The sequence below is a fragment of the Podarcis pityusensis genome (genome assembly GCF_964106645.2).
Source record: "Podarcis pityusensis genome assembly, chromosome: 10".
In the NCBI taxonomy this organism is placed as follows: domain Eukaryota; kingdom Metazoa; phylum Chordata; class Lepidosauria; order Squamata; family Lacertidae; genus Podarcis; species Podarcis pityusensis.
This window is the reverse complement of record NC_138035.1, coordinates 32845058-32860304: the sequence shown is the minus strand read 5'-3', so window position 1 is coordinate 32860304 and position 15247 is coordinate 32845058. Positions and strand designations below refer to the sequence as shown.

Below are 15247 nucleotides of genomic sequence, written 5' to 3'. Positions count from 1 at the left end.
CGTTGGGTGTTTTCCCATCCTCTGCAAGAGAGTAAGTGGGAGAGAGAGTCCGGGAGAACTTGGAGCTGGACACAGAAGCCAGAAGGAGTGGGCAGGAGCATTGAATGAGAGCACTCATCGACTGCCCTGACTAGGAAATAAAAAGCAGGGGCGAGTGGACTCTAAAGGTCTCAGTGCACATGACCATGTCAACAACTACAAACATCATGCAACATCCATCTTCTGTAACACTTCAGAAATGACAATATAGAGCAAGCTGATCTGGCATGCATTATGGAGACTTGGTTGGACAAGGCAAGAGAATGAATCTCTCCCAAGTTTGCCCTGCAGGCTTTGCAATCCAGCAGCAACTAAGGCTTAAAGGAAAGGGAGACAAGGTCACAGTTGGCTTAGCATGAGTCCACTCCCATATTCAGATGTCTTGTTCAGCATTTTCCAGGTTTTGGGTGTCTGTTGTTGCCATCTGCTAAAGACTAACTCCATCAGGCTCTTAACTGAGATCTAGCTCCAAAGACCTTCTGGTGGTTCCCTCACTGCGAGAAGTGAATTAAAGGGAACCAGGCAGAGGGCCTTCTTGGTAGTGGTGCCCACCCTGTGGAACACCCTCCTATCAGATGTCAAGGAGATAAATAACTATACAGCCTTTAGGAAACACCTGAAGGCAACCCTTTATAGGGAAGTTTTTTAATGGTTGATGTTTTATTATATTTTTATATTTGTTGGAAGCTGCCCAGAGTGGCTGGGGAAACCCAGTCAGATGGGTGGGACATAAATAATAAAATCATCATCATCTACAGGAGCCATTCCATTAGGCTAAGGGAAGAGGAGAGAGGTGGGACCGCAGGCCTCTCAGACAACTCTACCAAACGGCAAAGGACTTTGGCCTTCTCTCCTTTGGAATCTTTCCATTCAAGCTTACCATTACAATAATTCTGTAGTCATTTTTTAAAATTACATTCTTACCTTTCTTCCAAAGATCTCAAAGTGGCATGTATGTTTCTCTCCACTTTCTCTTTTATCCTCACAACAACCCTGAGGGGATGGATCTGGTCCCAGGTCACCACTAGTGCCTGAATGTTATTTTCAGTCTTGAGATGTGTTTGTTCTTGATCTAATTCAGAAGTCCTGATTCTGGTACGTGCAGATACACGTGTCCACAGATGTGTTCTGTGGTGCCCACAGTCCACCCCTCCCCCCTATTGAAAGTGGGCTTGAAATAAGCCCCCTACAGGACATCTAATAGAAAGAATAGGTAGTGCTGTATGCTGGGTGGCCATGCAGTTTCTCCAGCTTGTAGAGGAGCCCATAGGTCCCAAAAGATTGGCAACCCCTTACCTAATTGCTTTTAATTATCGGATTATTGTTCTTTATTATTTTTGTCATGTTTTTTATTTTTATATCCATTTAGCAGCTAAGAGTATCTCCACTGGAGGGGAGAAAGTGGGATATGATTAGCCAAGCGGTGTGTTGCAGCAGCTCACAGTTCATCAGAAAGCACAAACAACACTTTAAATGCACCAGTGTTGCTCTTTGAAAGTTAACCTTTGTTTCTGTGCGAGCCTGTAAGAATTCCAATGGATTGCAGCATGGCAGGTTTGCTGAGGAAGATATCCAGTTCTGGCAATGATGAGTCCATTAACAGGTCAAGAGGATGTATAGTAGGTCCAGACAAATGTTCTGGGGCAGAGAGAAAGGACAGGCAGCTAACAGGCAAAACAAGGGCAGTCAGAGGCAGGTTTTTCAGTACCCCGGACAGAGCTGATAAGCTGTGTTGACAAGAGATTATCACCCAAAATATGCTTCCTATTGACTATACGAAGGAGCTTTATGTTGAAATATGGCAAATTGAACATACAATAGAATCAGTTTTACCTGGATCTCTCACCTGTGGAAATATAAACTGGATTTATTCTTAAAAGGCATCCTTCCTCCCTCCCCCCCCCCACAAAAAACCCCACAACCCTGCAGAAGTTTGGAACTGTAAAAAAAATCACCCAGATCTATGAGATGTAGGGCTGGATAAACCTGTCAAAGTTGATTTCTCTCATATTCTCATTTTTCTCTCATGTTCATATTCCCATTTTTATTTTAACAGCCCCAAACAATCTTGATAGGCCAGTGGGTTAACAGAACATGGATGCTCTTATGCTGGTGTCTATATGTAGACATAGTTGTTCAGTCATTGATCCCTGGTCAGTTACTTCTGGTCTAGAAGGAAGGGCAAGGCCACCAAAGGAGGCAGGGTTACAACTGCACTAGAAGAGCAACAGGAGCAGTAAATCCCCTCAAGAGGAAGTTCCTCTTCAATACTTCCTGTTGCTACTGCCTCTGATCATAGTGATGCAGTGCAGCAACCTTATAAATGCATGTAAAAGTCTTCCTAAACATAGTTCTACAGCACCTTTCTGGACCTCTTTGGCTTGGTTTCTCACTTCACGTTCCACCTCATAGTGGTTTAATTTTCACTATTTTGCATCTTTTGAGTTTCTTGAATCATTACCTGTGACCTACTTAAAGCCATACATGTAAAGAACATATCTACCCAGTCATCACCATGCCCATTGCCATCTCCATCTAGTGTTTGTTTATGAAGCATAAAAGTTGGAGGAGGTAGAACAATAAGCTTTTTGTGGAAAGCTTGAAGGGCCTGGAATCCTAACATTATTTCCATACCAGACCTTTGACCCTCCCGCATTCTTGCCACGCTAACCCTGTCATCCCCAGACAAGTCTACATAAATGGTGTAAACCAATGATGCATACTTTTCTTAATTATAGGTGATATTTCCACAGCCGTGCTATTTAAAGGTCTACCAGGCTATCAAGATGCCAACTGCAGTACTGTAATGAGATGGCAAGACTGGAATTCATTTATTTTGGTTGCACCATGCAGCCCAAAATTTCTTTCAGACTTGGTAGAAGCATCAGGAGTGATGTTCAAAAGGTTTTTGAACAATAACACTGAACAGATTGCATACCTTCCCAAATTTGACAGTGGAATATTGGTTAACGTAAACAAGTAAAGTAAGGAAGGAGGTTTTGGTATGTTCACAAAACACCTCTTCTTGGGACCATGCTCTGCCAATTTTTTTTTTTTAGATGTTAATTTGAAAAATGCATATTTTGTACAATGGAAAACACATTTTTGCAAGTGTTATGATTATCTGTTTTTGTGGTCACAACTTGCTTCCATAGTGTTCAGATTTTCAGTATACAATAGGGAATAGACTCAAATGCCTGCCAGTCCAACCTTCCAGGGGTGTAGTGTGACCTCTGAAGTCCAATTCCCACTGCAACATCTCACTTCAAAAGTCATGGGGTCCCATAGAGCAACCTCCGTCATAGAGCAAAGAGCTTATAATCAGAAAAGAAAGTCTGAAAATCCTTAATATGTGCATGGAAATGCTGGGATAGGTACATGAACATATTGCTAGGTGGCTCTTTCTGTTGGGATTTTATGCAATCGATACTGCTAGTGTGATTAGTATACATCACATGAGATGTCTGAGAAGAGTGTGGGAACAGAAGACTGTCTTATCTCTTCTGTCTGAGTGTGTTTTTGTACTGTAATTTCACTTTTGTAGTACGCAACAGTTGTTCTGCCACAGCTTGGAGAACACAGACGTGATTATGGATTGTCTGTATAGAATGTAAATAAAATGTAGTTTAGATTTACAGATGTTTCTTTCTTCTTGCTGTATGATGCTAGAAGACTTGTGTGCACTTTTCATAAGAAAAGTGTTGCAGAAGGGCACTCTGGAGTTGAAGGGGCATGCCATTCCTGAGACGTGCCTACCAGGAGATGCTTAGAGTTCCTGGTGGGTCGCCGTCTCCCCAAGAGCTTTTTTCTAACACTTTCATGTAAAATGCCTAAAAATCACTTTTAAGAAACTAAGACATCTTAAGATCTGTGCTCCATTCTACTTTAGTAGCAATAGCATAGCTATCCAAGTGAAGCAGCTGCTTCAGGCAACAACTGCTTGGGGGGGGGGTGGCAAAAAGCAGCAGTCAGTTGTTGGAAGAATATAGTTGTGTGTGCTGCATGGTTTGCCCTAAGTTGCCCTACTGCCTTCAAGTGCAGTGAAAGACCCATCACCACCAGTACTGGAAGATTCAGTTGCCAAACTGATCAGCTTTCGTACATGGCAAGTTACAGGGAACCAGACAGAGGACCTTCTCGGTAGTGGCATCCTCCCTATGGAACGCCCTCCCACCAGATGTCAAAGAGAACAATAACTACCGGGCTTTTAGAAGACATCTGAAGGCAGCCCTGTTTAGGGAAGCTTTTAATGTTTGATCTATTACGGTATTTTAATATTTTGTTGGAAGCCACCCAGAGTGGCTGGGGAAGCCCAGCCAGAAGGGCGGGTATAAATATTATTATTATTATTATTATTATTATTATTATTGGAATGCCATCTTGTCCTTTGCCTCAGTCAGCAAAATGAGCCTTGGGGCGGCCCTGAGCAGAACAAGCACAGAGTATCCAGAATTCACCATTTGGGAACTGAGACAAGATATTAGTAATTTCATTTCCTTCTGGTCATTTAAAAATATATCTGGAAATGTGTATTTTCATGTCACAAGTGGGTTTGAAGGATACTGAAGATGAGAATTACAGTCAATCAGAAATAAGCAACCCATTGTCCTTTCAAGTAATCTAAAAATGTATTAATGTGTACAGATATGGTCATGTCACCATTTTGTTTTATATAGCACTTCCATTTCTTCAAAAAGCTGCACACACTGGTGAACTAATCACTTGCAAAACAATAGGCCAGTTGTGAGAGAAAAATCTGCACAGGGCCAAACCATGTTACAATAACCACTTGTATTTTGAAGAAAGAAAAACAAAGCCGTCACAGGATCCAATGTGGGATTTACTCCTGATCAGACCTGGGCCTGTGGCAGTTTCTTGAAGAATATCACCCTGGCTGCTATGTGCTCCAGAAGGTGCGGCTTGTGGTAAGCAACTGATGACACAATTGTGCTAGTAGCAAACTGGTTTGAGCCAATTTGTATCACTTGTTCTGTGTATCAAACAAAACAAAACAAAACAAAACAAAACAAGAACCTAAGCCTCACTGCAGTTGTGTAGACTGCTTGTTAAAAACATTAACATACACGCATCAATGTCAACAAAGCACCATGCTCTTGATTGACTCCACATAGTTTATTAGAATTTCAATTTTTTTTCATAATACAGCACTATATAACAATTAACATGAAATCGCATTTCATCAGGAGCATCTATGACCAAACAGTGCAAAAATCAAGCTGAGAACATACTTTGCACAACATCAGACAGGGATGAGGTTACTTTTTGTTTTCCCTTAGCTCTGAGGCAAATGAGTTAAATTCGCAGGATGGAACTATCTGTCAATGGAAGAAAATTTTGCGGTTCGGGAGAAATAGGTATTTGTAGTGGAAAACAAGGTCACAGCTTAGTCATCCCCTGCCCATATTAAGTATTTTCCCTTAACTTCAGTCTGGTCATTCCTCCTTTTCCCTGCTCCTGATTCATCAGGGAGCAGAACTGGAGCTGTGAAAAAAAATTGCACAGTGAGGAACTCCAGTCACCATATAAGCATTGCAAGCAACATAGTTGGCTCTGCAGCCTTCTAATTCGCTTGCAGTTCTCTGTATCAGGGTCAGTGTAGTAGGACCTCTTATTAACTTCAGTATATACCTCAGAGGCATTACTGCAGTTTTAAATTTCCTAAACCTGCTGGAGCGTCTGCTTTGTGCTTTACAATATACACAATAAATTTACCCACATATGCTGACAACAAAACCTAACAGCCCCAATGCAGAGAATGAATGGGCATAGACATGTAGCTTCATTGATCTTCACAGAGCAATCATGTCTGGAGAGTTACATGCCTCTTCTAGCTTCTATTAGTTCTCAGGGGGGACAGTTGCTGTGCAAAAGGAATCCCAGATTCAGACTGAACACTCCTCATACATTCCCCCAAACAAGTCTTTATTGTGAGGAGCTCCTAAGAAGTCTCTCTCAGTATCCATCTAGTTGTGGCAGGTGACATGACAGCTGGGTGCTCCCCATAGCTTTCCAGGTTCCATGCGCAACTTGCAGGTTTACCTACTTCCACAGAGAGGAAACCACCTTCTGCGCACTAATTGGTGGCTCTGGATTAGGAGAGATGTCCAAAATAGCCATGATAATCCAAGGCACAACAATTTATGACTCAAGTTTCCAAACTCCATGTTGTTTTTCAAACGCAATTTTCATGTGTGTTTTGATTTCTGAACCATTAAGCTGTTCTATTTCCAAATGTTACAAGTTAATACAATAGTAAGAACCAGAACAAATCTGAAATATAAAAATAAACAAATGTCCAGTTAAGTTAAATTCATAACACATTTGAAATTGCTCCAAATGTCAAAGAAATTCTATGCATGTTTGCTCAGAAAATTAGTTCCTACTGTTTTTAATGAGACTTCTTAATGAGTCTGTTTAGGATTAGTCTTTGACTTTCACAACTTTGAACTTCAAAACTAGGTAAACTGAATGTTCCAGAGCACTGAGTAACTTTTTAACTTTCTTTAGTTTAGCTTTCTCACCTCAAAGAATTACAAATAGAAATAACAGTTTAACATTTCTAAATTCTGAGCAGATTGAAATTTGATATTTAATTCTAATTAATCAGATTCAAACCCTGCTGAAATGTTGGTTCCAATAATGGAAAATACATACTGTCTCACAAAAGCCCAATCATGTAAAGCACATGATCCAAGAAAAGATCACATGGGCATAAAAATCCACCACTGAAACAGAACATTCACACATGAGATTATCATAACAATTACATTCTGAAGATTTCACAGGCAAACTGGTAGGTTTAGGAACAGCACAAAAAGTGACAAACTCTCAACAAATCCCCAAAACACCACAGTTCTCTTATGAGATTGCTCCATAATCAAAAGAGACATTACAAACAAAAATATTTTTACTTCTTGTTCATTTGCAGGTAGTTAGCCCTATGGAGTAAGATACAGAATTGGATAGATAAGACCATTGAAGACTTGGCACACAAAACAGTACAAAGCAAGAGAAGAGGCCAGGGCTTCACACAGAATGTAGACAGGCCATTGGTTCTTCTAATTCTGATTTCCCCCTTTTTAAAATAATTATTGGTTGTCACTGAAGAACACAATTTATGTGGTTACTATTTAATCAAAGTCAAGCACAAATTTAGGCTGATGCCCCTTCCGTCTAAGTTAGGTGGGATAATTCTAACCATTTATCCTAACTCCCAGATTTTGGCACAAAACTCAGAGACTTGTTTTTGTTTATATAGCTGGTTTTCCGGAAATGTTTTATGTTCATGAAACAGAAAACATACTGTGGATTTCATGCTGGTAGCAAATGCAGTTCTTCAATTGTCCTCAAGGATAGGAATAGAAAAGTGTGAGAAACTTCCACTGAGCTCTCACTCAACAGCACTCAATGTGAATCAGTTTGGGCTGGGTACACCATAAGATGATTGTTCAGTCTCCGTGGCTAGAGTTAATTTTTATCTTTTCTGTTCAAAATTAAAATTACTGGACACATGAACCTGGGTAGCTGGTCTCACTCCCAACCACTTCTAGAGGGCAAGGATATAAATTATATACCCAGGTTCATGTGCCCAATAATTTTAATTTTGAACAGAAAAGAGAAAAAATTGTTTCCTTTCAGCACTTCTCAATATCAAGGGTATTACTCAACGACTATTTGCACTCGCATTCTGCAGTTCAACTGAAATCAATATACGTACAAAAAGCTTGTGTGGTCACTGAGTCACTTCCTAACGGAGATTATCTTACACTGAGAGATACCTGACATAATATGAAAAGCATATTTGCAGCAGGCAGCGTCATGTGGCTGATTCACGGAAGAATCATCTCGTTTTCTCTTTATCATGTGAGGCAACCCTGAGAAAAGAAACTTGGGAAGGACAAAGATTATGTGGCTAAGTTCAAAAAAGTGTGTCATGATGAGTCCCACAGAACCCCCCACCCCCCATGTATTAGCCGTCAATGGATAATGCAGCCTGTCCACAAAGTCTTTAAAACTCCTGGCCCCAGATAGGATACTTATTGCTACCCCCATTGCTCAGCCTGGGGTCCATTCATTTGCATTGGTAGCCTAGTCTTCACAAATGAAATCAAGGCTCAGAAAACAGGTCTCCAAGTGAAACTCAGAGACTATGGCTATAGTAGATATAGTAACAAATGGGTCATGGATACAGGAAAGTGCCCATTTAGAGCAGAACAACTTGGGAATGTTATGGTGCTGCCTTTACCTAGTCTCATGCCCTCAAACAAAAATATAATTGCTCCAATCCAGCAAAGGCAATCTGTGCACACAGAAGTAGGTTTGTGTGTGCAGGTCCCTTTCTGTATTGGTCCACGGAGGACTCCAAGGAGGGGTTGACTGTGCAGGGTGAAAAATATTCTGCAGCCCTTGCACATATGCATGTTACGTGTTGGATCAGGATAATGCGCATCACCACTTGCTAAATGGATGGTTAGCTCTGTCTGTGCCATCTGATCTTTGCACACTGGAGCATGCTGCTCACAGCTGACCAAGACATTTGGGTGCCTTACAAACTCAACACATACAGACACAATACAAACAAGCAATTTGCCACCCTGGTAGGGCGCATCCAAAAGTTGCTTTCTCAGGCAACCAACTCACTCTGCCTAATGGAAAGACTGGCCCAGATGCAGCTTGTTGCTGTGTGCAATGGTCCCTGGAGAGGGGCAGCCAATTCAATACATTAGAATGCTTAAAATAGCATATACTTAGCCAAGATCCATGCTCTAAACACACATGACCCCACACCAGAAAGCTGCTCTGCTGTTTTGGGCACCTGGGAAATGGTGTCTCATCTTCACAGAATCATAGAGTTGGAAGGGACCCCAAGGGTCCTCTAGTCCAACCCCTTGCAATGCAGGAATCTCACCCTGTTCTGTATATTTGAAGCAACACAAGTTCTGTGGACATTTGTGATGCATATAATGAGACCTAGTGTGATTTTTACACCTGCTTTGAGATAGCTCCACACAGCTGTACCAAAACACTTACCCCCACCTTGTGCTAGAAACTACCCTCACACTAGAAGTGTCCTCAGGCAGCCACACACAATAAATCACATACCACCTTATGCAATGGGCTATGCTCAAATTCAGCAGCTGCTGACAAAGCATGCCACACATTTTCAAGTGATAGCGATCTCCGGCTGGCTGTGTGGTTTCATTGTGAGCAGACTGGGGAGGAAATCCAATGAAGGAGTGAGCATCTTTCCAGCAAGATTCCAAGTTCCTGCTGTACTGTGCAGTTGTCAGGGACTATGGCACTGAATGAGATCACGGAAACAACAGAATGTATCCAAGTGTATGAGAAGGCAGCACTTGACAGGCGAGGAAAGTATGGAATGTAGAGAAGAACTATGTTCTACGAAACTATGGTGTGGGAGTGAATGCATTCCAATGAGGCATCCAACGTATAGACATGTCTCTGTAACTGGGGGATGAAGTAGATATTAACAGTATGTGCTACCTTAACATGGAATGTACACACATGAGTACGGTAGAGAAGCAAAGGCACCTGTCCCTAACATGAAATGTATACTGGTGAAACTGATGTCCACAAGACTAGTACTTCACAGTGGAACAGATGTGTTAACACAGCATGACATACTCTGCCAACAAGGGAATGAAACATACTCTACAGTCAGAACTGATGCCCTGAAACAAAGGTGAGAGATAATATAGGTACAGTAAAACCAGCTATGAGAATACCCATCATGTCATAGGTCCTATATTCTGCCAATATTATCAGTATGAAATCTGCACACTGTTGGATTAGCAGAGGTTCCTGCCCATTTTCACATGCATTAATGTTTTTATACAGCACTTTGGTAACATATCCCTAAAGGAAATGTGGATCAAAGTGCAAACACTGTGTGGATAGAGAGCATATCTACTGCATAACCCCACACAACGGAGCTCCAGAAGCAACGTATAGAAATTAGAACTGCAGTGTGACTGCCTCTGGCTCCATGGCTTTTGGTGTGGATGCAGAAAGGTAGGTTGTGTGATGGTGTTTCACAGTTTTCAGTCTGGCTGACAATCTAGAAAGAACAGTGCTAAACAGGGGACTCCTGATCAGACCACTTTAAAAGATTGCAGCAGCAGAGGATTGTGAAATACAAGCTTTTCGCATGACAGCAGTCTGGATCCTCTAAGTATAGAGAAGTGCAGGCAATCCAACATCTAGAAACAAATTCCCCAATCATGGAGAAATAAAAGCAATTCTTTAACGGTAATTAATCTGCACAGACTTTTAAAAGTGAAATTTGAGTGAGTGACTTCAGAGCCAGACAGGCGCTTGTGTGCAGTGAAATGATCTGAAATCAAAATATATACAACTTGGCTAGTAATGTGTCCTACTGCATATCTGAGCTCAGTGTTGGGAATGAGAATAGAATTCAGTCTGAGCAATCAATTTGGGGGTTTTGCCTCACCCAAGAGACTCTAAATAAAGTAATGAAATGGTGTCTGTTGTGAGGTTTGTGAGATGGGCACTTGTCCAGGAGGCACTCGACCAAAATACACAGGTCATGCAGAAATATTGCTTTCTTATACTTAAGAGGTCTAAAGCTCACGTACAGGTGTGACCACTCCTAGCAAGGTAAAAAGAGCTCTTTATATATGGAGGATAAAAAATATCAAGTGATGGAGTGATGAACAAATTCAAAAACCAGAGGGTCTAAGTTGATATGAGTCTACAGGCCTTGTCTAAATAGCAAAAAGGAACACTTCATTATCAGAGACCCAAGCAAGGAGTGGTTTGACCACATCACTTGCAGAAGTGCTAAGCAAACCAGAGTGTGCACAGTAATTTGTAACTTCAGGTGGGGATGGCTTTCTTCTAGATACTTCCAACACATCTATGCAAGAAGAATACTAGACTTCAGGCACCCCAAATGCAAGGTTGTCTCGTATCATCAGTGTTTTCCGAAGGTCTCGTTCCATGATTGGCCTTTGTGTCCGCCACTTGTGCGCTTCCTGAAGTCCTGGCTCAAAGTAGTATATGCAAGCTCCAAAGCCCACCAAGATAAGAATGGAGATCATCAGATACATTGGCACAAACCAATCCAAGAAATGAGGCATGATTGCTAGAAAAAGAAAAGGTAAACATATGCAGTTGGTATTGGTTGATGAGTATCAAAATCACTGTCAAACATATATATATTTATATAGACACTAGCGCAGTAGCCATGAGTGCCAGCGTATTTCCTATGAACCCACAGGTCTCAGTAAATATTTCCTCAAAAATCCACAATACATGAGAAGGTTTGCCCTCCTTGTTCAGTTCCTGTTTGCATTGGTTCAGCCTTTCTTACAGTGAACATGAACCCTTAGACATGCCCACATTGGAGAGGTGCGCTCTGTGAGCAAGTGCAGCAGTGGCTGATGTAAGGTGCCTTTCTTCCATGGATGGGAGGGTGGTAAGGAACATGCCCACACAATTTTATGATCCTGTCTTTTCTCTCTCTCTTTTGGATGTGGCAGCCATTTTGTATTATGCTATGGTCCCACAGCAGCTCTTATGTGACTGGTACCCATTGTACTTACTGTCTCAAAATTCCTAATGTGCTCTCTAGCCCCAACTATCCCACTAGGCTGATTGCAACTTTTGATACCCCACTTTCTCCTTTAATCCATGCCTCACTTAATATATTGTCTCTTTTAATGCAGTATAATTATACTATGATTCCAAAGAATAATGCAAGTCTACTAAATCCACACAATAGCTTACCTTGAGCAACTGATTTTTTCCTCTCTCAGATTGCTTGTTAAGAAGTGCTTTGTAAAGTTGCTATACCCCTGAGAGAGAAAATTGAGGAATAACAAATCATAATAAAGCAAGCCAATATGCACATATTTCCTTTATCTTTTGGCAGTATTTGGATTTTTTAAATTAAAATATTTTATCCAAGGCAGCTAACATCCAGATAGAAACAATGATAACCTAATAATAAAAACGCAAACAATATAGTATAAAACAACATATAGGTGGCGACAACAACAAGGGTGCAATCAATTAATAAAACTTCTATTACAGTACTCCAGTCCAAATGTCTGTTTACAAAGTAAAATATTTGGTGCTTGTCAAGCTATGAAGTAGTCAAGTTGGTATCTTTAGGAATTTAGTGTCAGGATCTAGAACCTAGCCTTCTGCTCCATTGTGTTCTGTCTCCTCTGTAAACCTGGCAGATTGGGCTTTACCTCAAGGTTGAAGTACTGGCCTACCTGAGTTGTCAGCTGATCCCACAGGCCAACTCCTGCTTTCTCCTTGCTCCTTAACTCTCATCTATGTGTTGCCATGAGTAGCAGTGCATAGTCCAGGTGCCTTTGCCACTCAACCTACAACCTAACCCTGACTTCCTCTGGAAACTCTGGCCCCTTTGATCCTGATCTGCCTCATCCAGAACTCAGTCTTGTTTGCTCAATGCAGCAGCTACCAATAACCTGAAGCTGATCCCTACTGAGAGCTAAAACTAGCCCCTACAACAAAGCCTTGCCACATGTTCCCACACATCATTTTGCACACAGCAGGGATGCTAGATAACAAGTCTTATGTTGTTGATTGGATGGCAAAGGCACCTTCAAATGGTACTAACTGGTCCCAGACTGCTGACTTCACTCCCCCTTTTATCCCAGCCATACCTCAACTGATAACACATTTTCCTCAACTCTATATTCCACTACTTTTCCACTTCTTAGACCAGCTAGCCATTCAATATAGATGAGCTCCATTTCCTGCTTTTTTCAGCTTCTTTCCTTTTTCCACTCAGGCTGCATCCAGTTGGCAGCTTCTGCCACCACTGACAAGTTAGCACTAAACTGCTGAACCTGAAGTACAGAAGATGTACCAAGTAGGGTGGGATAGTTGCTACAGTCATTATTTTCAACCTTGCAGCCACTGCTGGCCCTGTTAGATCCCAGCCTGTCATGTGGACTTGCAGTGATCTGCATGAGAAGACACACAGTCCTGTATGGCACTCAAAAATCCTCTGTCTGCAAGTGGCCTTTATTCATTATTCAATCGTTCTTTGCTTCTAATATTGACTATAGCAATGACATATTTTGTGAATCCACTGATTCCTTCCCATTTTATCTCACATAATTTGGTTCTTTATTATCTTAACCACTCCGTCTTTATCCCTAGCTGAAACAAAATGTTTAAAATATATACAACTGCACTTCCTCACAATCATTCCTTGTCCTCTCCCCCGTCTCTGTGTTGTCCTTGCATCTTTCTGTTCCTCCCTTTTTTGTTTTTCTAACTGTCCAAATGCAAACTGTATGAATCCTCTTCCCCTGCTTTTTGGTTACTCCGTGAACCAATATGATGCTGCTAGACAAAACAATAACTAACCAACAATGCTTCAAATTTGATGGATGAAGGAAGGAGCATCTCAGTACTTTCCACCACTGCTCTCTCTTTCCTATTCAACCCCATTCAGCCACTCCCCAGCCACCACAGCAGCATCAGAGAGTCAAGAATGAGACCAGACCTATACTTCCAAATCTGGTCCTGACCTCTAAAACAGAAGATGCTCCAAGGATCCTTCTCTGCCCTCCCAAGCAGAAGTTGCAGCAGAGGGGTGGGGAGGCACTGCTCTACAGTGTCTCCCCTTCTCAGATATGATGTCTGATATGTGGAGAAGCATCAAAAGCATTCTGCTTTACTGTCCTTCTCCTTGTGGGATCCTTGGTGTGGAAGGCTAAGCTACTTTGCATCAGGGATGATGTACTGCAACACTGCTCCCATTAAGGTAGGAATTCGAAGCTTGAGCTCAGGGTCATGACTGAGAGCCAGTGTGGTGTAGTGGTTAAGAGCAGTAGTCTCATAATCTGGGGAACTGGGTTTGCGTCTCCGTTCTTCCACATGCAGCTGCTGGGTGACCTTGGGCTAGTCACACTTATTTGAAGTCTCTCAGCCCCACTCACCTCACAGAGTGTTTGTTGTGGGGGAGGAAGGGAAAGGAGAATGTTAGCCACTTTGAGACTCCTTAAAGGGAGTGAAAGGCGGGATATCAAATCCAAACTCCTCTTCTTCTTCTTCTGGAGAGGCAAATAGAACACGATCCCAGAAAGGAGGAAATGTTGCACCTTCTCAACTACATTTCAGATACTTGCAGTCCATTTATTTAGTCCCACAGAACTCAATGGGAGCATTTCAGAGCTACACATACATTCCAACTGTCCCTTTTTGCCAGAGATAGTCCCTATTTTCTGGTATCCGCAATCCACTGTCCCTATTTTGACTCTATTTTGGAACTTCAGGATTTGGTTAATATAAGCTGCTAGAGTTATTAGGAGTTGCTCTTCAAAGTACAGCTCTCCCTGGGGTCTCAAGGGTGTATCGGCCAATGCATGTGAAGACATTTCAATGACTTTTAGGGGCAAATCTTTCTGGATAACTTCACAGGATAACTTTCAGCTCATCATTACATGAATATGCAGTATGCAAAAAGAGCACCCAGCAATTTGGGGTGCAGCATGAGCAATGATCCTTGGTATAAGAACTAGGAAGTTACAAGCAGAGGTGTAGCAAGGTCAGGTGGTACCCGGTGCAATTTTTTTTTTGTCAAACTGCCCCCGCCCCCACCATTGACAGCTTGGGGTAGGCTTGGGAGTGGCAGGTGAGCAAAGCGCCAAATGTCACCCCCCTCAGCGGTGACACCCGGGGCGGTCTGCACCCCCCCTTCCTACGCCTCTGGTTACAAGCATATTCTCATTTGGGAGGACACTTCTATCTCTCATTTAGACTTCAGAAGTAATGCCCCAATTTCATTTAGAGCTGATCATGGCAGCAGATTTTTAAATTTAAACCAGGCACAAAAGTGCCGTTTCACATATTCTGACAACGTATTGCCATAATTGTACAGAGGCCAAATCCATTAGGCAAAACACTGGCAGATATTTAAAAAATATATAAAGTTATATAAAACTGTGTACTCCATAAAGCAGATGGCAGCAAGCAACTTGTGGGTTACTTTTGCTGATGCATCTTGAATGAGCAGAGGTGAGAAGGGAAGAGATGCCACATGACTAGAACTTGTTTTCCCTACCCCTTCTTACTACAGCAAAAATGAGTAATATAGTCCAAGGAAGGAGTCTTCAAAAAGGGCACACAGAAATGAAACGACAGAGGTCACAAACGTATA

The 15247-nt window shown here is 41.8% G+C and overlaps 1 protein-coding gene across 1 annotated transcript; it reads right to left on the bottom strand.

Annotated features, from left to right (window-relative positions):
- Window positions 1–5157: 5157 nt before the first annotated feature.
- On the bottom strand, window positions 5158–11180 carry SMIM45 (small integral membrane protein 45; the record flags this gene model as incomplete). Its single annotated transcript, XM_080971115.1, has 1 exon — window positions 5158–11180. One exon carries the CDS (start codon window positions 11178–11180, stop codon window positions 10974–10976), a length of 207 nt encoding a protein of 68 aa, XP_080827241.1. The 3' UTR covers window positions 5158–10973.
- Between the last annotated feature and the right edge of the window lie 4067 nt (window positions 11181–15247).